The sequence below is a fragment of the Ipomoea nil genome, unplaced genomic scaffold (assembly GCF_001879475.1).
Source record: "Ipomoea nil cultivar Tokyo-kokei standard unplaced genomic scaffold, Asagao_1.1 scaffold0457, whole genome shotgun sequence".
Taxonomy (NCBI): Eukaryota; Viridiplantae; Streptophyta; class Magnoliopsida; order Solanales; family Convolvulaceae; genus Ipomoea; species Ipomoea nil.
Window position 1 is genome coordinate 969,559 of NW_017616885.1, and position 27,021 is coordinate 996,579.

At 40.2% G+C, this 27,021-nt stretch overlaps 1 protein-coding gene and 1 long non-coding RNA gene across 2 annotated transcripts; one reads left to right on the plus strand and one right to left on the minus strand.

The window, feature by feature from the left end:
* Positions 1 to 5,893: 5,893 nt before the first annotated feature.
* Positions 5,894 to 6,767, plus strand: LOC109172930. Its single transcript, XR_002052816.1, has 4 exons — positions 5,894 to 6,128; positions 6,267 to 6,352; positions 6,428 to 6,517; positions 6,639 to 6,767. It is a non-coding gene; the product is annotated as an uncharacterized LOC109172930 (long non-coding RNA).
* Positions 6,768 to 24,409: 17,642 nt separating this feature from the next.
* LOC109172951 lies at positions 24,410 to 25,666 on the minus strand. Its single transcript, XM_019322200.1, has one exon. The coding sequence runs from the start codon at positions 25,664 to 25,666 to the stop codon at positions 24,410 to 24,412; it is 1,257 nt and encodes a 418-aa protein (XP_019177745.1).
* Positions 25,667 to 27,021: the final 1,355 nt, after the last annotated feature.

Genomic DNA, 27,021 nt, shown 5'->3' on the forward strand with positions numbered 1-27,021 from the left:
AAAGCGCGCTCGGCTAGCTTGGAGAGGAACCGGCTGAGGGCTGCCAACCGACCGGTCAATTGCTGGACTTCCCGAACGGTGGTAGGCGGCTGCATGTCCAGAATCGCTTTTACTTTGGCCGGGTTAGGCTCGATTCCTCTCTTGGTCATCATATAGCCGAGGAATTTGCCGGTCTGAACCGCGAATGTACACTTGGTCGGGTTCAGCCGCAACTGGTACTTCCTCATGATCTGGAAGCACTCCCGAAGGTCCCGAGTGTGGTCGGATCGGTCCCGACTCTTGACCAACATATCGTCGATGTAAGCTTCCATCGTTCGGCCCAGCAGATCAGCAAAGAGCATGTTGACCATCCTCTGGTAGGTGGCTCCTGCGTTCCGCAGACCGAACGGCATCACTCGGTAACAATACAGCCCATCCGGGGTCACGAAGGCTGTCTTGCTCTCGTCTTCATGGTGCATCATGATCTGATGGTACCCCTTGAAGGCATCCATGAAGCTCATCAACTCGGCCCCGGCCGTCTCGTCGACCATCTGGTGAATGCTCGGTAGAGGATACGGGTCGAGCAGACAGGCTTTGTTGAGGTCCGTGAAATCGATGCACATCCTCCATGCTGGGGGCTTCGGGACAAGAACGATATTTGCCACCCACTCGGGATAAATCACCGGACGGATGTGCTCGATTGCCGCCATCTTTTTGACTTCCTCCCTGACAAACTCACGGCGGTCGGAGGAAAGGTGTCGTGTTTTCTGCACGACCGGCTTTGCTGCGGGATCGACGGCTAACTTGTGACAGATGACCGACCGATCGATCCCGGGCATGTCTTCGGGCCCCCACGCAAAGATATCAGCGTATTCCCGAATTACGGCCAAAACTTCCGCTCGGAGCTCGGGAGTGAGGGCTCGGCCAATCTTAATCTTCCTGTCAGGGCGGTCCTCGGACAGGGGAACTTCTTCTATCTCTTCGGAAGGCTCGGGCTGCTCCTTCCGTTCCTTAGCCTCCTCTTTGGCTATGGTGTTCACTCGGGAAGATGGACCGGAATCACGTCGATTAACCGCTCGGGTGTAACACTTCCGGGCGGATTGGACATCGCCACGGACCACGCCGACCCCGTTAGGGGTGGGGAATTTCATGCACAGGTGGGGCATAGAAATTATCCCACCGATCTTCATAATGGCGGGTCGGCCCAAGATAATGTTGTGGACGCAATGGAGGTTGACCACAACAAATTCCAGCTCCGTTTGGATCGACTTTGGAGGCGTGCCGATCTCAACCGGGAGCGTTATTTTTCCCTCGGGGTAGATAAGAGCCCCGGTAAATCCTGACAGTGGTACACCGACCGGAGTCAGCTCCTTTCTGTCGAGGCCAAGCTTCTCAAACACGTCCAAGTATAGGACGTTCACACTGCTGCCCGTGTCAACCATAACCCTTTGGACGTCCGTCCCCTTAACGTCGATCGTGACCACGAGCGCCTCCATGCCGTGGTCGCTGCTGCTAGGTTGGTCCTCAAGGGTGAAGGTTATGGGTTCCATCTTCTGCCTCTTCCCAGTTCCCCGGGAATCCACTATTGCGACCGGGCAATTGGTCCGCGGTCGGGAAGCATCTTCCAGCCCACCAAAAATGACGTGAATGGTAGGCTTTCCGGACGGGCGGCTACCGGACGGAGGGTCGGGGTCCCGTCGGTCATCATGACGATCATCCCTTCTTTCCTGCCCAGATCGATCGGAGCGGGGGTGAGAACGTCTATGATCCCTCCAATCGGTGCTCCTTTTGTTTTCCTCTCTCTTCCCCACACACTTGTCCAATTTTCCCCTGTTCAGCAGATCTTCCAACAATTGGCGCAAGTGGGTACATTCCTCCGTGTCATGCCCAGCACATCGATGGTAAGCACAATGCTTACTCTTGTCAGGGCCGTCTCGATCGGGATGGGGAAGTTTGATGAGATTGCAGGACTGGGCATATTGCATGGCCTCCACTGCGGATCGGTTCAAGGCCGTAAACTCGCCATGCCTGGTGCGGGGTCGGGGATTGTCATCTCCCGATCGATGTTCTGCCCGGCTGGCCGGTTTACGGGACGAAGAGCCGACCTCCTGCGAGCGCTTGACGGCATTCGCCTCACCTGCGTTGGCATAATCAGTGACCCTTCGGAGGGCCTCCTCATAGGTGGTCGGGGGGTGGAGGATAAAATCCTGGTACAGATACCCCGCCCGGAGGGAGATGTGAAACATGTGAGTGGCGGTCGCATCATCCATGGGCTCGACCTCCCCGACCGCTGCCTTCCACTTGATGAGGAAGTCGGTCAAGCTTTCCCCTTCGAGCTGCTTGGCCTTTTCGAGGTACATATAGGACTTCCTCACCACTTTGGAAGTAATGAACTTCCGTACAAACTTGATCGCCAGGGTCTCAAATTTGTCGATTGACCCCGGCTGCAGGGTTCGGAACCATTCTGCCGCCCGTCCGGTGAGGGTTGAGTAGAAGGCCCTGCACATCACGGCGTCTGAAACGCCCTTCAGCATCATATTGCTGAAAAAATCATTCACGTGAGCCTCAGGATCTGTCCGACCGTCGTAACTCTTCTCTCCCGAGACCTTTAAGTCGAGCGGGTAAGGCTGAGCCATTACCGCTGCTGTGAAAGGCGTCTGGTGTAGGGTCGATCGGTCGGCCGGGGGTGCTGTAGGATACGCACTCCTGAGCTGCGCAACTTCAGCCTGGAGGTTGTAGAGCAATCCTCGGGTTTCGTTGAGCTCGGCGGCTTGAGCGGCTTGGGCTGTATCCCGAGCGCGTCGCCGTCGGTGAGATCTCGACCCGCTATACCCGGATGAAGCCTCGTGGCTAGCTTCCTGCATTTGTACGTCCTCTTGCCCGCGATTCGGGTCTTGGGGTCCCAAACGCTGGCGCATCTCTGGTCGGAGACGATCAAAAGCTACCGCTCGGGCAACTTCTTCAGGGTCCTCCGCTTGAACGGCCTGAGCTGGTGCCTCCATCGCATCAGCACCCCCCGACCCCAACCGCGAATGAGCCGAGTGTCGAGCCCGGGATGTGGACTGACGCTGCGGCTCGACTTGTGCGGTCGGTTGTACTGGAGGGGCGGCGGCTGGAGCTGTATAAGCAGGCGTATATGGTGGATAACCAACCGGGGAAGTGTAGCACATCGGTTGTCCTGGCCAATACCCATATGGTGGAGGTGGGACCAGGTACGGATACTGGGCGGGATACATCATGGGCTGCTGCTGGTATGGCAGACCGGGTGTTGGGTATCCTGGTTGTATGTAATTCACCGGCTGCTGGGCGCCGGGTATGTATTTGACGGATGCGGTGGTGAGAGGTTGAGGTTGAGGTCCATCGTCTGACCCTGCTGTTGGGTAGCATAGTGGTCGGAGGAGCTTGCCGCATCCGCCTGGTCGTCGGCAAAGTTGTTGTGTGCCCACGGATACATGTCGATATAGAGACCGGGTGCTCGTCAAGACGTTGGTTTCTCGTACGAGTCCCCACAGACAGCGCCAAAATGATACTGCTAATTATATGTAAGCAATATAAAATAACACGAGACCAATTAAAGCAAGTAAAATCTTTATTGATCACGGTAAAGGCCCTAAGTACAATCTACTTGGTTGCTCTGAGTACCGACTGAGTGCGGTCGGGATTCTCTAACAACAACCTATCGATCGTCCAAAAAAGTCCTCTACACTGTAGCTACTGTGGGCATTTATAGCCGCTGTGCCGGGGACAAGATTCCGGCTGCTCGGCATGTCTTCCACGTAGCCACCACGTGTCATCCTCCCGGGTGCCCTGTCTGTCGCCATGAAGAGCCGCCACGCGTCCTTTCGCGTCCTTTGTGCCAGCTCTTTCGTCGAAGGGCTACCGCTCGGTGGTCGACACCAGCGTTCGGGCAACTTCCGGCCGTTCCCGACCGGGATCTCTATGACAAAAGCCCGACCTGCTACCTGCAAGGATCAAAAGAGAAAGACAAAGGCAAGTCGGTCGTGGCGGAGCTTATGTCGGTCGGGATATTCCCTACCAATATACATACAACTACTATATATGGGGTGTGGTGGGGGGAGGGGGGCAGCTGTCCCCCTTTGTCTCCGTCCATGATTGTAGTACGAATAAGAAAGTAGGAAACAATATATTCTATTAGCAATTGTATTATACTATTTTACAATATTAGGCAAATTTTAATAATATAGGACTGTTTTGGGCGGGAAGTTAAAATGGAGAATTTTGTTAAAATGAAGGATTTATTTTTTTTTTTATATATAGTATAGATAGATAGATTTTTATCAATTTATGATTGAATTGACAAATTGTATATGCTAATTAATATGTAAAAAAAAGTACGGAGTAACCTACACGCAATAAGTGGAACCAAATTTGATTTACAATCACTACTACAGAATGGAGCAAAGAAATTCAACTTTAAGCTACCCTTCTTTAAACAAGGGTAGTGTATTATTTTTTTTAAAAAAAAGGGACAATGGCATAATTGTAATTAAATGAATAAGAAACCGCTACCCTTTCTAAAAGAAGGGTAGCAGTTTTTTTTAAAAAAAAGAAGACGGAAAGAGTTTCCGCTGCTCTTTCGCGTAGCAAAGGGCAGCGGAAAAGATATTATTAAAAAAAAAAACAGATAGAAATTAAATTAAAAAAAAAAACCTAACCCTCACCTCAGGGTTACGTTCTCCATCCTCACCGCTCACATCTCACAACCGTACCCTCACCTCACGGCCGGCCCCTCACCTCACGGCCGGCATCTCCATAGGACACGGCGATCACCTCAGCGCATCTCCGGCCTCGACTCCCGGCGAGGACACGGCGACGCCTCACCTCACAATCGACTCCCTCAGCCGTCGCTACAGTACGTGCGTTCTCCTCACCGCCACCGTCTCATCATCGATTCACCGCCCCACGCCCTCATCCGCTGTCTCCACCGCCACAGTGTCGCCGCCGCTGCTTCGATCCACCGCTCCAGCCGCTGCTTCGATCCGCCGCCGCTGCTTCGATCCACCGCTCCAGCCGCTGCTTCGTCCATCAGGTAAGGTTTTTTTTTTTTTGGTTAATTTGTTTTTTGTTGTTATTTTTTTTTTATATAATTACAGTAGAATTATTCGGCTAAAACCCTTAACACATCCAGCAGCAATGGCATTTACAGAATATCATAGCAACTCTTCTCTTGGTAGTAGACACATTAGTACTGAACATAAACAAATTAAAAAGGCTACAGAAGAGTGAGTAGATGAGTGACCTTAGCTAGAGCAAGCTTTGCCTATTTCAAAAATAGTATCTTGGCGGGGCGACCTCCAGGTCTGCAGCCATTGCGGTATGGCTTCTCCATTACCAAATCTGAGCCTAATTTCTGTTGGCAAGTGATTTACCTAAAGAGTTAATTCCATTTTGGTCCCTTGACTATTAGATTGTAGCCACAATATGCTCATATGGTAAAGGTTATTAATCATAATTCGTTTCTGACCCCTGTTACCATGGGAGCAGCAGTTTCTTCTGTTCACTACAATCTTAAGCTCAGGCATCCTAACCTTGACATGCGCATTATTGACTATGATTTGGCAGTGCTTATCCAGCCAATGCTAATGCTTGGCATTAGTATTGGGGTTACTTTCAATGTGATCTTTGCTGACTGGATGGTCACAGTGCTGCTACTTATTCTCTTCATAGGTAAAAGTATTTATTGCATTCTCTGTTTATTATGAAATCTGCTCCAATAGAAAGCATTTTTCGCGCCGTAGGCCGACGAACGGGCAAATTGAGACGTGGAAGAAAGAAACTATTTTGAAAATGGTTAACATGGATCCATTACTTAACATATATTTTGACTAATCGAGTTATTGTTAAAAATCGATAAATGGATAAATAGAACCCGTATAGTGGACTCCAGCTAGATTGGGTCTAAGATTAAGTTAAGTGACTTCTGGCTTTATTTACAAGGATTTCACATTCTTGATTCTACCGCTTCATATTATGCTGCTATGCTTAGGTGGTAAAATCTATGTTGCATTAGGGTGTATTCAGTATGTTCAATAAAATTGGTCTTCATTGCTTGCTTTTATTACATTCTGTTTTCTGATTATCCCTTTTTCTTTGGATTCAGGAGGTTTCCCAACGCTTAGCAGCAAATGGTACTTTACCTAGCTTTATGTATCATTTTCAGTGCAACTCATTTTTCCCTCAAGATCAAACATTTCTGTGCCTGTACAGACACATAAAAGCAAAGAAATAAAAATCGATTATAACGTGTTCAAGTTGTAATCTGTCAGGGAGTGGTGTTCAAGGAGATTACAAGCTTCTTCCTAGTGGCCCCAGCAATGCAACTCAAAATGACACCAAGGCTTCTGAAAATAAGGTGTTTTATCTGCAATGTTATAATCCTGCCTCATTTGTTTTTTTTTTTCAACTCTAATATATTTTGCCATTGTAGGAGGTCTCTATAATAGAAAATGTTTGTTGGACCGAATTTGGACTTCTTTGCTTTGTTTGGGTTGCATTTCTCACTCTGCAGATCATCAAGGTTTTTATTTCTCTCATCATTTAAGTTGCCTTTCGGTATTGTGGTTCCTGTAGCCTATAGATACTAGTTTTTCTGCATCAATGTTATCCTATGAACTCACTGAACTTGTGTTTCGTAACAGAATTATACAGCAACAGGTTTTTCTGCTCAATAGGTTTGTTCGCTTTGTGAGCACTCCGGAGATCTTGGAACGGTTGCACACTATAGAATCTGAGATTATACAGATTGAAGAAGCAATCACCATACAGGGTCAGTTTCATTAATCCCTTTCTTTATTTGTCTTGAGTTATTCCTCAATGCTGTTTGTGTGGTTTGCCACAAGCATACTATTTCTAAATTGGATCTCTATGTTATTCTTTATCCAGTTTTTATGCTCATCTGCCCCCTATATTTTTTAATTTCTTGAGTTGCACAGTGTGCATCTTTCATCATTAAGTAATCAATGTACTGTTTGACACCCAAAAACTTTTGACAGGTAACAAATCAACAGCAGGTGTTAATGAGAAGAAAGCCATTGGCTTTAACAAATCAACTCTCAGATGCATCCTTCTTAAATCAACTCAAGTGGACGTGGTGTACGCCAATTTAAAACTGCACTTCTGCATCGGCTTGAAAGGGTAAGTACCATAATGTGTAGTTCTTTTTTGCAGAAATGCTATTCTATGCTTCCTACTGTTTCCTCTAAGGTCGGTGCTTGTTTCTATTTCAACATATTGAGCATAATGTGTTTTAATTTATTCATTTTTACTAAAATCTGGTACTCTGTATAAATACCCTGTATACACTTTGCATTAGTTTTTTATAAATCAAAATCTAGGGGTCTGAATATGATGATATGATGAATCACATATATATAGAAGAGTTTAGAGAAGATGACTTTATATTTGCATGCCAAATGAAATGAAATGGTGTTGCTACCTTGTACTGATCGATAATTATTTAAGGTGGCAAATGAATTGAACTGGTTCCCCATCACTCATCAACTGATCTTTAATTCAAAATGTAGATTATATTTCTTGTTTGGTGCCTTTCTCCCCTTGTTACTCAACACTAAATTCTATCACAATTGCATTGTTTCTCATTTGCAGGCCAGTAATTAAGGATCAACTTCCTCAATCAGACATAATCAGGCCAATAAGGATCATATTTAGTAATTTGATTAATTAAATTATTTTGTAGTCATTTGAAGGAAATTCGTACTCTACCAATGAAATAGATGGGATTTGAGACTTATGAGCAAAATATTTTTTGGAAGAGTATGTGTAATTTTTGTTTTAGATTATATGTTATATTGGATTGATATAAAGTATTGTATTGATAGTATTTGGTTGAGTGTTGATAATATTGTTTTTGATAGTTTGCTGATAATAGTGTTGATGGTTAGTATTATCTTGATATGTAGTGTATGAAAATAGGATTTTTATAAAAATTGGGGCATTTAAAAATAAAAAATAATAATGAATTAAAAAAAAAACAATCCGCTACCCTTCTTTTGTAAAAAGCGCAGCGAATGCTTAAATAAAATAATAATAAAATAAGAAAATTCGCTACCCTTCTATATATAGAAGGGTAGCGGATATTCAACTTTCCGCTACCCTTGTGAAAGGGTAGCAGAAAACTCAAGGCTTTCAGCGTCCCTCAAATCCGCTACCCTTGTACAAATGTAGCGGATAACCCTTTACAAGGGTAGCGGATTTGCATATCTGTACTATTGAATATTCGTTGGATAATAAATTCAATCTAACTTTACTATAGTGTAATTTATTATAGTGTAATTTATTAAGGAAAATGGTAACAAGATTTTTTTTCTACATATTAAAACATTCAAATTAAAAAGGTTTTTTTTTTTTTTTTTTACATATTAAAACATTCAAATTTTAATTTGTATCAAGCTCGATCGACACTCATTTTTTTCATGCCACAAGAAGATGATGATTTTAAGATACATCTTTTTTCCTAAAGATTGAATCCCCAACTCCAAAGACCTCTCACACTTTGATCCAATAGAGTATAACTCAAGGGATCTTCTCACTTTAAGTATAATTTCACGTTGTCGCTATCAAGTTTTGAACCATAGACTCTTATATTCAAAATACTGTCTACTGAATCAATGAACTAATATGCTCGTACGGGCGATTCTAACTAACAGACACCATTAATTTCCAAACAGTTGAATGTAGTTAAGTTGATCATCAAAACTTAAGGGCCGGCCGGCGAGATTCATTCCCATGTTACCAGGACAGGCTATCCCCATCACCAATCTCTTTCAACCGTCGGTTGATTAAATGGCATTGAAACCTCCCCATCCAATCCGTTGGAATAACGTATTCTGACATTAATTTGCTTGTGACCAATTATATATCTCCTTCCATGTTTGGTTGTCCACCTCGGATATCCGTTTCCAGAACAGCATGCATGCAACAAGGTTACAATTTCGATCTGGTCCCTCTCGTAGCTCAGTGTCGGAACCTTAAAACCCCAAATCTTTAATTTACATTGGGTTTTAGCGGTAATCCAACGTTGTTTTGATCGACACTGTATGTTTTGCAATCCATCTCTACTAGCTAGAGTTAAAGATAGATTAATACAAATTCTTATCGACAAATTCACCGCACAACATGATCTTCTTAGTGAAGTTAATTTTGTTAGGATCGATACGGTTCACAACACCAAAATACCAGCGGCAATTCGGACCGGGAATAATGAGAATATTTCTAGTGTAAGATTTAAAATAAATCATACACAAAATAAAGGCAATTTGAAGAAGGATTTTCTGTATTGGCAAAAGGATATTACAAATAGGAATTACAAATATAACTCTCTATTCTACTCTCTATATTTTGCTATGCTAATGGGAGAATTCCTGATGGAATGGGATGAGATTGGATGAAGAGGAGTTGCCTATTTATAGCAAACCATCTCCTGCAACTTCATCTTGCTCTTTCTCCTGCTCTTCCGAAATGAGCATCTTGCTCTTTCTCTTGCTCTTCCGAAATGAGCATCTTGCTCTTCAGAGATGAGCATCGTGCTCTTAAGAGATGAGCACCGTGCTCTTAAGAGATGAACATCTTGCTCTTCAGACCAAGTGTTTGCTCCTGCTCCTAACCTCATCAGAAAAAGGTTCTGCCCATTTCCACATTTGACTTTAGTATTTACAAATCTCCCACTTAAAGTCACAATGTGGACCTTCATCCTTTCTGCCAATTCCGTGCTGCTTGCATACTTGTTAGGCCAATTGAGGATCTACACCATACGAATTTATCGTTGGTAACCGGCTTTGTTAACATATCTGCCATGTTATCTTTAGTATGGATTTTCTGTATATCCACACTCCCTTCTTCCACCTTTTCACGAACAAAGTGAAATTGGACCCGTATATGTTTCGTCTTGGAATGAAATGCTGGATTCTTTGTCAAGTACAAAGCGCTCTGACTGTCACAAAATAGAGTCATTTTCTCTAATTTGTGCCCGAGCTCCTCCAATAGCATTTGCAACCATATAGCCTCTTTACTAGCTTGAGTAGCAGCTATATATTCTGCTTCCGTCGTCGATGTTGCCACAACAGACTGCAACTTCGAGACCTAGCTTACTGCTCCGCCAGCAAGAGTAAACACATAACCCGTGGTGGATTTGCTACAATCAAGATTACCTGCATAATCTGAATCAACATAGCCTCTAATGATGAAGTCTGATCCTCCATAACACAATGCAATATCTGAGGTACCCTTGATATATCTAAGGATCCTCTTCACAGCACTCCAATGCTCTCTATTAGGATTTGCCATGTATCGACTGACCGCTCCCACTGCTTGTGCAATGTTTGGTCTAGTGCAGATCATAGCAAACATTAAACTGCTCACTGCTGATGCATACGTTACTCGAGACATCTCCATCCTCTCTGCTTCGTTGCTAGGACTCATACTTGAGGATAACTTGAAATTAATAGAAAGAGGGGTAGAAATTGGCTTACAATCTTGCATGTTGAAGCGCCGCAAGATTTTCTGCAGATAATTCTGCTGAGAAAGCCAAATCTTCCTATTATTTCTGTCTCGGTGAATTTGCATCCCTAGAATCTTGTTTGCTGGTCCTAAGTCCTTCATTTCAAATTCCCTAGCCAGTTGAGCCTTCATCTCCGTGATACGATCATTGTTGGGGCCTACTACCAACATGTCGTCAACATACAATAGCAAGATGATAAACTGATTATCATCAAATCTCTTGCAATATGCGCAAGGATCAGAATTAAACCTGTTGTATCCAAGGCTCAGAATGAATGAATCAAATCTCTTATACCAACATCTCGGCGCCTGTTTGAGACCTTATAGAGATTTGGTCAACCTGCAAACCAAGTTCCCTTCTTCTTCAAAACCTTCTGGTTGGAGCATGTAAATCTCTTCTTCAAGTTCTCCATGTAGAAACGCAGTTTTCACATCCAACTGCTCAAGATACAAGTCAAACACAGCACACATCGCTAGGACTGCTCGAATCGTTGTAAGTCGTACAACAGGAGAAAATATCTCGTTGAAATCAACTCCTTCCTTTTGAGCAAATCCTTTCACAACTAATCGAGCACGATACCGTTCCACTTGATTGTTGCTATCGCGTTTGATCTTATAGACCCATTTGTTTCCAATAGCCTTCCTTCCTCGTGGTAACGGGACAAGTTCCCATGTTTTATTCTTATGGAGAGCTTCGATTTCTTCTTGCATTGCTGTCATCCACAGAGATGCATCTGGACCTTTTATAGCCTCATGGTAAGTTAATGGCTCACCATCTTCTGTTAGTAGACAGTATGCAACATTTCCCTCCATAGAATAATCTGAGTGCCAAGCTGGTTCTCTCCTCTCCCGAGTTGATCGTCGAACTTCTGAAGTTGAAGACTCAGCTTGATCTTGTTCATCATGCTCTATTGCTGTTTCAGGGGAAACTGGAATTTCTTCTTCCTTCCTTCCCTCAACTTGTACTGTTGTTGTCACTGGTTTCTCCTTTCCAGTGCTTTCACCTTCTTGTACCTTCCCTTCTACAAACAGAACATCCCTGCTGATGATAACCTTGTGGGCAGTGGGATCCCACAGGCGATACCCCTTCACTCCATCAGCATATCCCAAGAAAACGCATCTTCTTGACTTTGGATCAAGTTTTGATGTTTCTTGAGCGTTGTATACCACATATGCCGGACTCCCAAATGTATGTAAGTGAGAATAACTACTTGGCTTACCCGTCCACATCTCCATTGGTGTTTTCAGATCAATTGCGGTTGATGGTGACCGATTGATCACATAACAGGCGGTCTTGACTGCTTCAGCCCAAAATGAATTTGCCAAATTTGCAGTCCTCAACATTGCTCTTGTTCTTTCTAACAAGGTTCTGTTCATCCGCTCTGCCACTCCATTTTGTTGTGGAGTATACGCCACCGTGAACTGCCGTTTGATACCTTCTTGTAGACAGAATTTATCAAACTCATCACTAGTATATTCTCCTCCATTATCCGACCTCAAACACTTGATCCGTTTCTCGGATTCAAGTTCCACACGCGCTTTGAAGAATTTGAAAACTTCAAATACATCCGCCTTCCGCTTGATTGGATACACCCAACATCTCCTCGAATAATCATCTATGAAGGATACAAAATACTTTGCACCTCCCAGGGATATAACTGGTGCTTGCCAAACATCGGAGTGGATTAGCTCCAAGATAGCCTTGCTCCTTGCTTTAGAGCTCTCAAACTTCAATCTATGTTGCTTACTTGTAACACAATGCTCACAAAAGGGTAATGATACCTTTGTTAGCCCCGGAAGAAGATGTTGATCAGCAAGAATCTTTAGACCTCGTTCCGACATGTGGCCAAGTTTCTGATGCCACATCATCGTTGATTCCTCTATAAGATTGTCTGCTGTAACGGCTGCTTCTCCTTGTAGTTGTGTTTCTCCTTTAAGCATGTATAGATTGGCTGCTATCTTCTCAGCTTTCATCACAACAAGCGCGCCCTTGATTACTTTGATGATCCCATCCTGAATGTGAATTTTACATTCACGGCTATCTAATTGTCCTAGAGACAATAGATTTTTCTTTAGGCCCTTCACGTGTCGTACCTCTTGGATAGTGCGAACCGTACCATCAAACATTTTTAGTTTGATAGTACCTAAGCCAGCAATCTCTAAAGCATGGTCGTCTCCCATGAACACAGATCCTCCAGAGACAGGTTCATATTCATGAAACCATTCTTTCCGTGAGGTCATATGCCATGTTGCTCCCGAGTCCATTAGCCAGACATCAGCTAGACTTTTCCTGCCTTCAACAATCGTTGCTGCTTCACCAAATAAAACTTCACATTCATCCGATGTACTCACAACACATCCCTGAGCATTTGATGTCTCGGGATTTTTGCCTTTGGCCCCATCCTTCTTGAGCTGCCAACACTCACTCTTGAAGTGCCCCTTTTTGCCACAGTGAAAACACTTGACATTCTTCTTACCCCTTGACTTTGATCTACTTCGGTTGTGACTCCCACTGGAGCCAGGCTCCGTAGATCTTCCTCTTGTCACTGTCAACGCCTGAGACTGTTGTGAGGTTCCAACTTTATCTTCTTTGTTTTTGCGCCGACTTTCTTCTTGAAGAACCGCAGTTGCAATGTCATCGAAGACAAGTACCTCCTTGTTGTTGACTAGATTGATAATGAGTTGATCGTATAAAACCGGTAGACTTTGGAGTAAAATTTCAGCACGTTCATTCACATCTATTTTATAACTCAACGCCGAGAGTTGTGAAAATAGAGTGTTGAGAGTGTTGATGTGCTCAGTTACTGAGGATGTCTCCATCATCCTGAGAGTGTATAGCTTCCTCTTCAAGAAGATCTTGTTGTGCAGTGATTTGGCCTCATACAAATTTACGAGAGTATCCCATATCTCTTTTGCCGTACCTTTTTCCGCCACACTTGACAAAACTTCATCAGCAAGTGCTAAGTGCAGATTGGCAATAGCATTGCTATCCATTTCTGTCCACTTGGCATCGTCAGTGAAATCGGCTGGCCTTTCTTCAATTGCTGCAACACAGTTATCTTTCCTGAGAACTGCTTTCATTCTCATTTTCCACAACGAGAAACTGTTCCCATTGAACTTTTCAATCTCGTACTTTGCCGTCATTGTAAGTGGTATTCTTGATCCTGAACAATATATCTAAATAGTATCGTATAATAGAAAACTACCGGTCCTGTGAACAGTACACCAGGAAAATATTTCTAGAGAAGAGAGGTGAGTCACAAATGGACTGCTTAAATACCAAGTCTTAACCAGATCTTTTCCTAGACATGTACAATCACTTTACCAGTATGAGTTCTAACATAAACGATACAGTACAGATATATCTCTGAACCAACCTGGGGCTTTGATACCACTTGTTAGGATCGATACGGTTCACAACACCAAAATACCAGCGGCAATTCGGACCGGGAATAATGAGAATATTTCTAGTGTAAGATTTAAAATAAATCATACACAAAATAAAGGCAATTTGAAGAAGGATTTTCTGTATTGGCAAAAGGATATTACAAATAGGAATTACAAATATAACTCTCTATTCTACTCTCTATATTTTGCTATGCTAATGGGAGAATTCCTGATGGAATGGGATGAGATTGGATGAAGAGGAGTTGCCTATTTATAGCAAACCATCTCCTGCAACTTCATCTTGCTCTTTCTCCTGCTCTTCCGAAATGAGCATCTTGCTCTTTCTCTTGCTCTTCCGAAATGAGCATCTTGCTCTTCAGAGATGAGCATCGTGCTCTTAAGAGATGAGCACCGTGCTCTTAAGAGATGAACATCTTGCTCTTCAGACCAAGTGTTCTTGCTCTTCAGACCAAGTGTTTGCTCCTGCTCCTAACCTCATCAGAAAAAGGTTCTGCCCATTTCCACATTTGACTTTAGTATTTACAAATTTACCTATCATTTGTAGTTTTTGAGCTACTCCCTTCATCCCATTTTATGTGTTTGGTTTAATTTAGTTAATGAGACTTGACTGAAGTTATTTCAATTCAAATTTTCATAATATTAAATTTTATATAAAATTTATATATTTAGGAACTACATTAAAAGTATTATTTTTTTTGAAAAGATGTATTATTAAAAACAAAAAATTTAATTTAAATTATTAAATAAAATAAGTAAAACATAAATAGTTGATTTGAACATTCAATACACACTTTCAAATAATTCTAGCTGACTTATTTTATCACAAACAAAAAAAGAAGCAAAATTAATTAATGCAATGAGAGTGTTTGGTAAATAACTGTTAGTTGATAGTTGCTAGCTGATTAGGTTAGTGGGTGTGACTAGTTGATAGCATTAGCTGATTGTAGAAAAGTGTTTGTAAATTAACTGTTAATTGATAGAAGATTATATGCAAAATGACTTTCTCAAAAAGTTGATCGAAAAAGCTACTACGAGCAACTTTTTGAATTTTAATATTTTGGAGCTATAAATTGTTACAACAAGTTAATTAAAATCAAACACTCATATTAATTTTTTAATCAAATCAAATAACTAATAGTGGTCAAATAAGTTAAAATTGATTGATAAGTTAACTATGTTACCAAACAGAATTTAATAATAGTGTTTCAACATGCAAAATATATATTGCTCAAAAAAAAAAAGACATGTAAAATATATACAAGATTTACGTCATTTGTCACGTCTACACCAAGAAAATATGTAATTAATTTTAACACGCAATGTCGCTTGTCTGTGGGTACGTGGACGGCCAATATACTCGAATTGATTATTTTTTCTGTTTCTTTTGTTTTTCTCTCATTTTACTCGTCTTGACTAGGAATCCGTGAAACCACAGTACCACACTGCTTTGTTCAAATTACAAACATCTCCCTTCTTTACGATCGAAAAAATCTTGCCTGCTGCTGTATGTTGTAATTGACGAATGACGATGCCTACACATGCATTTCTAATTTGAGAAAATCCGTACAATATACTGCCATATGGGTCTAGATATATTTAGATTTGTTGTAATTCGACCTATCAACTTGTTAGTTCTCGCGTGACGATTGTCTGGAGGTTCGTATTTATGTATATGCATATATATGTAAAGAGTAAAGGGAGAAGAACACAAAGAGTAGGGCACAACAATAATCTCTCTTTTCATTAAGTCTTCACTGAAATATATACACATCCATATGATCTTTCAGTTCTTTAACATAAATAATGTAATAAGTAAAGGCTAAGGAAAGGTCTCAAGTTTAATGACCATAATAATAAAATATTTATAACACTCCCCATTGGACATTAAATAACTATACTCATGCCTCGTTAAAAACCTCGCTAGAAAAACTCAGTGAGAAAACCTAGACGAGGAAAAGAGTACATGAAGTATGTCAAACCATATGTTGCACTGATTGCCTCATTAAAAACCTTAGCCTAAGAAAACCCAGTGAAAAAAACCAAAAAACTTAGCTAAGGAAAAGAGTACAATCATAAACCTTCCGAGCATAATCTTCAAGATTTCAACGGTCTTCAGGACTATCCACTCAAGTGCACCAACATCGGTTGCCTCATTAAAAACCTGAGTCTAAGAAAACCCTGTGAGGAAAAAAACTTAGCTAAGGGAAAAAGAGTACAACCATATACTTTCGAAGCATAATCTTCAGGATTTCAAAAGCTTTCTAGATTGTCATTCCAGTGCAGCTAGGGGTTGTCGCTCCCCCCGAAGATGACAATCTCATAAGCCTACGCATCCTAATTTTATGAGCATATTACTCAAAAGTGGATGTAGGCAGAGACTTAGTGAACATATCTGCAAGATTGTTCACTTGGACAAACTTTCTCAACAAGAATTTTACCACTCTTCTGGAGTTCATGTGTGTAGAAGGATTTAGGTGCAATATCTTTTGTAAGGTTCCCCTTAACAAACCCATGGGCGGACCCAGTGTGGGGGCAGTTACCCCCATTCCCCCCACCCCACCCCTTTATATATATGTATGTATATGTATACACATGGTTGCAGTAGGCGCTAGGCGCTAGTCGGGCGGCCGGGCAGCGCCTAGCGCCTAGGCGGCGCCTAGGCGGATTCTAGGCGGAGCTAGGCGGGCACCAAAAAAATTAAAAAAAATAGTAACAGACTTGTAGTTCGACAATTTTAATGAGGTTGTTTTCAACGTTCACTCAAATAACACATCTAAATAAATGAAATAATGATAATTTATAAGTCATAATGTCATAATAATATTAAAATCAATAATTAATGAAAGACGAAATCGGTCAAAATCGAACAAAATCGGTCAAAATCGAACAAATCCGGTCAAAATCGGTCAAAATCGGACGAAATCGGTCGACTCGGCCGAGTTGGCCGAGTTGACCGACTCGGCCGAGTTGGCCGAGTTTGGCCGCCCAGGCCGCCTAGCGGCCGCCTAGGCCGCCTAGGCTGCCGACCGAGTTTTGGCCAAAACTCCAAGGCTTGGGGCCGCCTAGCGCCTAGGCGGCTAGGCGGCCGAGTTTTGCAACCTTGTGTATACATATATAGCATGAAATATTATATAAAATCAATATTTATGTTAAAAATATTAGTAGTTTAAGTAACTTAGTTGGTTGAACTTTAAATTTAATGTTATAAAAAGCTTATGTCATGGGTTCAAATCTCATTAGCAACACTTTTAATTATCTTCTCTCTTTGATTTCTTCACAGATAAATTAAATATTTTTAGTCTACTTTTTATGAATCATTTAATTAACAAATTAAATACTCATTTAGTCTAGTTTTTATAAATCATTTAATTAATGTAGTATACAAGTTTATAATATACTTTATTGTATTCGAATTAATTTAAACAAATCGATCTAACTAAAAGAAATTAAAATTTAAAAGTATTTATGAATATATTGTTACTCAAATTATTTTATCTAATTAATTATGTTTAATATTTTCTCATAAATATATCGTAATTTATAATGTACTTTGTATTTTAACCTTATTATGGTTGTTTGATATTTTGCCATTACATTTCTAACGTCATTTAATATTCGCCCCCACTCAGATGGGTCCGGCATTGAACAAACCTATTACTTGCTTGTGCAACACAATCTTATTTGTCCTCATATGGGACATTGGGGTAAAAATATAACATAATCAGTTTTGGACTTGGCGTCATAAGGATCAAATAAAAGAGCCAGTTCCAAGTAGCCCATAAAAACCACATATTGGTTTCTCACATAAACGTCAAAATCTTTGTACCTCGAAGGTGCTGGAGGATATGTTAAATACCATTCCAATTTTCATTGTAGGGGGAAGCACTAAATGTTGCTAGCAATTTCATAGCAAATTCAATATCAGGCCTGATGCGATTATGGAACTTCTAGTTCAATAATAGTGCTCCAATAGCAATGAAGTAATGGACTTCCGGTCCCTAAATATCCTCATTATCATCTTCGAATCTAAATGGTCCTTTATCTACTTCAAGAGATTATTGGACAACCATTTGTGTGATAAGTAAATAATACTTATCCATATAAAACATCTTCAAGGCATTTTTCAAGTTGGCTAATTGGTCTATAAAACTTCTTCAAGGAGAAGCTCGATCTTCAAGTCGAGACAATACTTGGATTTCCAAGTCTTTTATTTTAAAACTCCGTCTTTCGGCATGAGCTGATATCACCAAGCTCTCTATGTGTTTAAATGATATTTAAACCATCAATATCGATTGAGATGATAAATAAATAACTCCATTAGCAATTCGTTAACAAACACATAATGGTACATATTATTTGCATATTCCTTCTTTGGAAGGAAAACACTCAGTCAATAATATTCAAGTCATACAAAGACTTTAGAAGTTTAATGATACACGTTGTCATTTTCACTTTCCTCATTTCAAAAGTGTTGAATCCATCAGGAATTTACAAATTAGCATCTAATGACCCATAAATTTGCGGTCATGACGTTCATCAACTGCATATCTAAATTTTATAATTCACTGTAATTTGCGGAACGTAATGCCATTTGTTGTGGGAGACAACATTTGATCAAAATCAATTTCAGGGTCTCTATGTAAACCCTTAAGCTACCAGTCTTGCTTTATATCATACCACCATATTGTTTGTATTTCTCTTTTGTGCAAACGCTCATTTGTAACCTTCAGGGTTAACATTAAATGGTGTACATGTTATAATGAGAATACAGTTTTAGCGAGCTGAGCTGTACATGCCTTAATTGCTCTTTTATACATTAAAAATCAGGACACTACTGGTGCCTAGCTCTAGATCCATATTCTCATATATTGAGAGCAATTTATAAAGGAAAATTCTATTGTCGACAATTATAACATTTTTCATAAATTTCTCCCATATATATAAAATAATGGCAATTTCTAATTCAACTAGACTTTAGACATTTCCCAATGATATTTTTATCTACTCGTTCCGCATTCCTAGTATTATGATTTTGGGTGCACCTATAATTTTACTCGGGTTTTTCGCCTTTTGGACGTATGTCTTCAGGACATACTTCTTTAAGCGATTTCAAGAGTGACGAAATTTTCTACTAGCTTTAGCTTTCCGCGGATTCTGGTCTTTTATACCAACATGTCTCCACGCTTCTGGCGTCAAGGGGCATTGGTAAATACATACGGTCCAAGTTGGGGAAGATATATGGGACCTAGTCACTCTTTTTATCAGTATATATATTGGCAGATTACTTATCTTTTGAACTTCCAGTCCAGTTTACTTCTTATGAACTTTTGGTTCAGTATACCTAGTACGTGGATTCAAATATTGAAGATCTTTTTCATCAATCATCCATAGAATTTCTCGGCATTCTTTTAAATTTGAACTTTTATCTCCCCCTAATGCCGTGAAATAATCTTCATAAGGTGTGCAGTCAGCGTACCTAATTATATATTGATCCCTTATCATGGGCTCTAATGATTTAAATAATAGACGGAGGTTTATAATCAACATATACATGCCCACAAAGGTACGCTATGGTGGTGATATAGGAAAAAGACTCACCATGAATAAAACGCCGATGGGAAATGTGTGGTTTTATACCACGTACTAGGTTCTAGAGAGAATAATTATGATATGCAGTAGGTCAGATTGTGATAACCACAATAGCATATAAAATTGATGTCCCCAACAAGAAAATATATAATTGCCCAAGGCGACGCACTAGCTCATGTTATACTATAAAATCATTTGGGTCTTTTAAGCCTTTAAAAGTGTATCACAACATATGAAGTACCCAAAACATATATGCAATCATCTAAGAGTAACATATAGAGTACTTTAACATATATAATCAGATATGAAAGCATACATATCAAATGATATTATAAGGGTACACAACAATAATAGGGAAGCTGGGAAGCTTGTCAAATAAAATAGATCTTTAAGATCTCCCAAAAATCCTTATCCTCAACTTTCCATTAGTTCACTCACTGATTTGGGAATTACTTTGTGCAAATTCACATGATAATTCACTCCCTAATTTGCTTCGGGCAAACTGATATGAAATAATTCATTCCCCTGTTTGCTTCGGCCAAACTGATATGACAACATTTGATTGTATCTTTCAAACTAATAACATATAAATCAATCATATCATGTATGACATAAGTCAAAGATCATTCTTATAAAATAACACAGAATGACACTAAGCCATATTCGGAAAGGGATTTGTCATGTTGACATTTTAAATTTAGTCAAAAGAGGATTATCATAATTTGTTGATAATAGCAATCCTTCTGAGATTGACATAGGATTTATGGAACAAATAATAATTCAATTTTGAATTAGCAACAAGTCAATTGTATAGGAGAGTCATGTTGCATGCATGAGAAAAATTTCCATATATAAATAAGCATGCAAACTAAGAGAAGTAACTCCGAGAAGTAAACTTTTTTCGGAAAATAAAGTTCCAGAAAGTAAAATTTCAAGAAGTAAAACGAGAAGTAAGATTACAGAGGTAAGCTTAGAGAATTAAACTTTTTGAATAGTTAGTTCGAGTAGTAAAATTAGCAAGTAAAATATGCAAAGTAAAATCACTTTGCATTCATAATAATTTACATTCAAAAATAACTTTGCGCTCAAAGACACTTTTGGAGTATATATACTTCTCAGCCACGCAATAAATATTGCGGCCATGAATTAACTTTTTGGGTGCTTCAGGCATAAACTAACTTCTCGGATGCTTCAAGCATGAGCTAACTACTCGGATGCTCTATGCTTCAGGAATGAATTAACTTTTTTCGGCCATGAATATATTTTCATGCATTGTTCAAAACATTATCATGACACCAATCATTTCTTTATCAATACCTCATCATTTCATTATCATCATTTATCACAGTATTTCCTTCAGGCAAATTACCTAGAATCATCAAGATGAGGCGCATTCTTCGACGCTCAAATGCTTTGGTGTGCGGCACGTAGGGATCAATGCCCTTCAGACCCACATTGTTAGCAAACCTGCTTCTGGCTAGGATTTTGCATCGATGAGTTTGGTCGTCCTTGAATATCTTGATCACTTTGTTTCTTATTCTGAGCTCGAAACTCATACCACACCGGTTATAATTTTGACCGCAACCCCTTATAAAGTTGCCCAACTGGGTATCGTTATGTGCTTCAGGCACCCGCGCAAAAACCAACCAGACATGCATTTTGATTCTTCATCAACAAATAGTTATGTTTCTTAGCCACAAGGAGTGCTAAAATCATCTTAGGATGATTCTCATAATTTGTTGTCTTGTACTACTGCTGGAGTACAAATTACGCGCATGAAAAGTTGGCAATGTCTTCCCAATTAAATATTTCTCTGAAACTTCTTGTTTAGAGTTTCACTTGCGAGACTATTTTGTGCATAACTGAATTATAGTTAATCATTGGCTTACATTATAATCTCAAAATTAAACATGAGATTAAACTAGTCAAAATGTGTCTGAGGAAGAACATTTGATGACTTCTGGTCGGAATAGTCCTTTAAGGACTTCCATTAATTCAAGGTTTTTTTTATTTTTATTATTTATTTATTTATTTATTTATTTCAATCAGATACTCAATTTTAAGGCCGTGGTTCAAGTGGGACGTATGAAAATGAGAGCTTGTGCCATCTAGGCATTGGTGCTTTGTGACTTAGCAACAAAAAACCTGGCTCAATTCTTTAGATGCCGAATATATTTCAATATCAAGAGCCCAAGCTAAATAATTGCTTCATTCATAAGTGAGCTCAATAAATTCACATTTGGCAATGGAAAATGTAATCTACAAAACATATATCATATGTTCTCATATACATTCATAATATCACATACATGTTCATAGCAAAAATAAGAAATTTGACATCTTCTAGATGCAAATCAAACTTTCAGAGATGAAGTTGAAAGGTAATTAAGTCTGAAAGAACAAATTAACCTTTCGAAAATACACAAGAGACCATAAAAATGACCTTTCGAGTATTTGATAAGTGCAATTTTTATATTTTATTTCATAATGTTTGATTTAATAATTCTTATTAATTAGTTATATTTTTAGCTTATTTTATTAAATTATTGAACTTTTATTTACATTATATTTTTGTAATAATTTTTATAATAAAACTAATAATAGTAGTAGTATAGTTATACTTGGTCAGTATAGAGTTTTAATAATGGTAGGATTTTATTGGGTTCTAATTTACTTATGCTTTTAGATGTGTTTTATTTAATTAAAGAAAATAGTTATTTTTACACTTTGGTCGAAACTCATTCAACAAAGTTAGTCAACAACCAATGAACGAGAAAGAAGATCGCAAACGACATAGAGCCTTCTTCGGCTATCGCAAACGATGCAAAGCTTAGGAGGAGCGCAGAACATGGAAAAATTATTGGAGTTCAAGCAGTATAAATGCCGGCAAACACTGCTGGAAATTATGGAATTTTCGACCACCTGAAAGTGATTTTAAATCAAGTTGAAAATAAAAAGTGGTCGGAAATAGCAACGAAGGTTTTTCCGGATACCAAAAGTGGTCGGAACAAGGCTTTTGACTTGATTTAAGATCACTTTCAGGTGGTCGGAAATTCTATAATTTCCAGTAGTGAAAATCAAAGAAGGCATCATGAATTCACCCCGGTGCAATTCCGATCTGTACGGCTGGGTTTGGCGCGGCGAGTTTTGGACGGCCAGATATTAATTCCAGGTGGTAGCTTCTTTTGGCGCAGCAAGATCATCCACGGCAGTGAGCTTTGAGTCCTTTCTTTGTTTCTTTTCTTAATTTGCATGGCTGTTGAATCTCTATATTTATTTGGCGTACTGTAATCCATCACCTCTCCTTAAACTTCAATTTCATTGTTTAATTTCGAAGAGTTTGAGCCTCTAGTTTTATTTGTCATTTAGTGTTGATTATACCATGATTTGTTAATTCCTGTGAGCCTAAGGTTTAGTATAATTTACTATGAAAGTTTGCACTAGTTTTGAACTTAGTTTTGCCACTTGAATTAGGCTTTATTTATGTTTTGCTAAGTAATGATTCATGTTCCTAGCATATATTTCGTTGCTGTTTTGGTTGGTTAATTTATTGTTCCTGTCTTTATTTCATGCCTTGCAATTCATTTAGTTAAATCCAATTTGACTGTTAGGTAGCTTTGTGAACACTTTAAATTGAATTGATCTTTGTCTTTGACATTTATTTTTAGTGCTTTAAATTGTTGAGTTAATCATTTTTAAGTCATTAAATTGCATCGTACAATTCCCTGTGGGATCGACCCTTGCCTTTACACACTATCATTACAGCTGACTCGTGCACTTGCGAGGACAAACATTATTTAAAATTGTCCATCAGTATTCAACCTCTCGGTAGAAAACAAAATATCCTTTCAGATCCATAAGGAAAACATAATTTTCCATTTTCAAACATGAAAACATTTTGAAGCATTGCAAACTTTTGCATACCATGCTCATATTGCAGCAATATATATAACAAAAGTATTTATGTAAATTTAGCAATAACATCTATGCAGTTTGATATGAATGTTCTTATGTGTAGCATATATTATCAACATGGTGTACATACATTGTATATACGAAAAATAACTTCTATTTATACAAACATATATATCACATGCTTTTTTCCGATTAAAAAATAAAATAAAATAAAATCGGAAATCAATATTCAAGAATTTGCAAACATATATACGAATCATATGAACATGTGCAATATAAAACCATGTATTATACGAATTCAATGAACATGCTTGCCTAATATAAAAACATGTATTGTAAAATATCCAGGCATACCGTTCACCGAGGAGTATGTTGGTGATTCGTGCTGATAACGTGTTGTAATTCGGTCTATCAACTCGTTAGTTCTCGCGTGATGATTGCACGATAATTGCCCGGAGGTTCGTATGTATGTATATGCGTGTATATGTAAAGAGTAAAGGGAGAAAAAGAACACAAGAAGTAGGGCACAACAATAATATCTCTTTTCATTAAGCCTTCACTCAAATATATACACATTCATATGACCTTTCAATTCTTTAACATAAATAATGTAATAAATAAAGGCTAAGGAAATGTCTCAAGTTTAATGACCATTATAATAAAATATTTATAACAAGATTTGTTTATTTATTTTGAAAAGGGGAGGGGGAGATATATTTAGATTTGAAGTAAGGGCCAATTTACAAACTTAGAAAAATATTTTTCAAAAAATGAGTTTTTAGAAATTGATTCATTTGTCCTTCAAAAAGAAATTGATTCATTTTTTAAAATATATATTAATTTTTTAGTGTTTGACTGAAGGTCAAAAAAATTATTATTTTTTGTTTGATTGAAAGTTTAGAAATTATTATTTTTTGTTTGGTTCATTTTCCTGAAAATTAATATATTATTTTTTTTAATTTTTTTTTAATAAAAAGAAATTTTATTGACGGCGAACATTCCGATGGGTAGCAAACCCCCAGGAATCGTACATAAGAGCCACCTTGACATTTACAGGTAAAGAGCTAATGGAATAATAAATTGTTGATGATTGAGCATTGAGACCAACAGCCGCGAGAGCATCGGCAACTTGATTGGCCTCCCTATATACGTGCCGAATCGAAGAGTTCCACGAAGAGATGCAAGCACGAGCATAGTAAACTGCGTCTCTCATCCTCCATGGAACAGCTGCCGCAGTAGAGGACACTAAATGAGCAAGAGCTTGCGAGTCAACTTCGACCAACGCTGGCAGCAACACCATGGCTTCGCACCATTGTAGAGCCAGCCTCAAAGCACACGCCTCCGCTTCCAGTGCAGAAGAGGCGGACAAATTAAAGCACAAACCAACAACAAGGCCACCGCGAGAGTCTCTCAAGCACGCCCCACCTGCCGCACCAGCGAGGGAAAAACTTGCATCTGTGTTGAGCTTCAATCTCCCTGACGGCGGCACAATCCACTTGACCCAAATGGACTGCATTCTCGGCGGCACATCAAAACCGACTATCAGTCTCGCTGCTAGAAGGAAGCTGTCTGAAGAGCCATTGCCACGGATGGAGGTAGCAAGAAAGATGAGCCGCGACTCCCGACTTATACGTTTGATCAGACCTGAGGGTGAGAAGGTCGAGCCATCGTGTAAGCATTCGTTGTAAGCAATCCAAATAAACCAGAGAATAAGGCACGGCAACAGACAAACAATGCAGCGCACGGCGGAGGTGGAAGAGGGTAGCAGCCACCAAGAGTGACAAGTTGCTCGAACAGAAGCTGAAGAAGACAAAGATAAGCCGAAGAAGCCAACAAAGTGGATCCAAACTATCCGAGCTTTGCTGCAAAGCACAGGGCAATGTTCCAGGGTCGCACACGCATTAAGGCAGAGAGGGCACCTCAAAGGCATGCAAATTCCAAACCTCTCAATAACGTCCGGGAACGGGAGTAACCTCCTCAATAACTTCCACATAAAAACCGAAATTTTCGAGGGAATTCCGGTCGCCCAAGTGCACTCCGATGATAAGGTGGTGCCCATCCTAGGCCGGAGGGCCTCATAAGCCGAGGAGATACTGAAGTTGCCAAACGAGGACAGCTGCCAAACTAAATCACCTAAAACATAGATAATATTATCTTCAAGAAACTCCCTTGCCTGCTGCATGCGCCTCCAGGTGGGCGAGCAAGACGTAGATCGCCTATCCTGGTAGCGAGCTTGCATAAAATCGCTCCACAAAGAGGTCCCCCTCAAGAAGCCAAAGTAAAGCTTGGCCGAAAAAGCTTGTTGGATGGATGAAAGGCAACGAACTCCCAAACCACCTTCGTTCGTGGGCAAACAAATTTTGCTCCAGCTTGTCCAGTGCCGCTTCGCCTTTCCCTCCACCTAACCCCAAAAGAAGCGGGCAAACCTGGCTTCCAGAGATTGCTCAATATGGCGCGGTAAAGAAACCGCGGCCATCGTGTAAATCGGTATCATGGAAAGGACATGTTTGATGAGCATTAGTCTACTTCCAGGAGAGAGGAGTTTGCGCTGCCAGCCTTGCAATATGGCATCCACCTTTTCCAGCAGATTTTGATAGTACAGAATCCTGTTTCTCCCGCGAAACATATTCACCCCCAGATAACGAAAAGGTAGCGATGAGCGCTGCATGCCCAACACTCGCGCCATTGTAGCAGAACTTTGGGCCGAGCAGTGCCTGGAGATTACAAAGAAACTTTTGTTATAGTTGACCCTTTGTCCCGAGCAATCTGTATATTGAGTCAAGATCCTTGTCAAGACCCTTAAGGAAGCGGAAGAGCCGTTGACAAAGATGACTATATCATCTGCGAACGCCAGGTGGGGAACAATCGGGCAATGCAAGCCTGAAGAGTAGGGGGAGAGCATGCCCGTTCCCATTTCCAGGATGAGCGACCGTGACAGAGCTTCTAAAACCAAAATAAAGAGGAGCGGTGATAGCGGGTCTCCCTGCTTGACACCCCTTGACAGCTGGAAAAAACCACAGCTAACCCCATTTACTAAAACAGAAAATCTCGTTGCTTAAGATTGTTCATAACGAGATCAGTAAAAGTTCCCGGGAAACCAATTTTGTTGAGAATCGCTCGAAGGAACGACCACGATACTCTATCAAAAGCCTTCATCATATCCAACTTGACAACAACATTTGAGCCCCGACACCGCTTGTCAATGTATTGCAGCAATTCAAAAGCCAGAAGGACATTGTCTTGAATGCTCCGGCCTTCCACAAAACCAACCTGCTCCCTGGAAATTACTCTTGGCAAAACAGAACTTAGCCGAGTAGCCATAATCCTTGTGAAGACCTTACTGATGAAGGTGCACATGGAGATTGGTCTGAAATCTGCAAAGGAATCCGGGTCGGTTTTCTTGGGGATGAGCACGATCTGAGCACTAGCCATTGCTCGAGGGATCGGGACTCCTGCAAAAAAATCCAAAGCTGCCAAAAAGACATCATCATGAATTATGTCCCAACAGTGCCTAAAGAAGGCTCCAGAGAAGCCATCAGGGCCAGCTGCGCTATCGGGGTTTAGCTTCCACACTGCTTCCTTGACTTCTTCCCG

What these genes read in the sequence shown, in the direction of transcription:
- LOC109172951 (XM_019322200.1), bottom strand. Translation starts at nt 25,666, where the DNA reads ATGCAAGCTCGCTACCAGGATAGGCGATCTACGTCTTGCTCGCCCACC.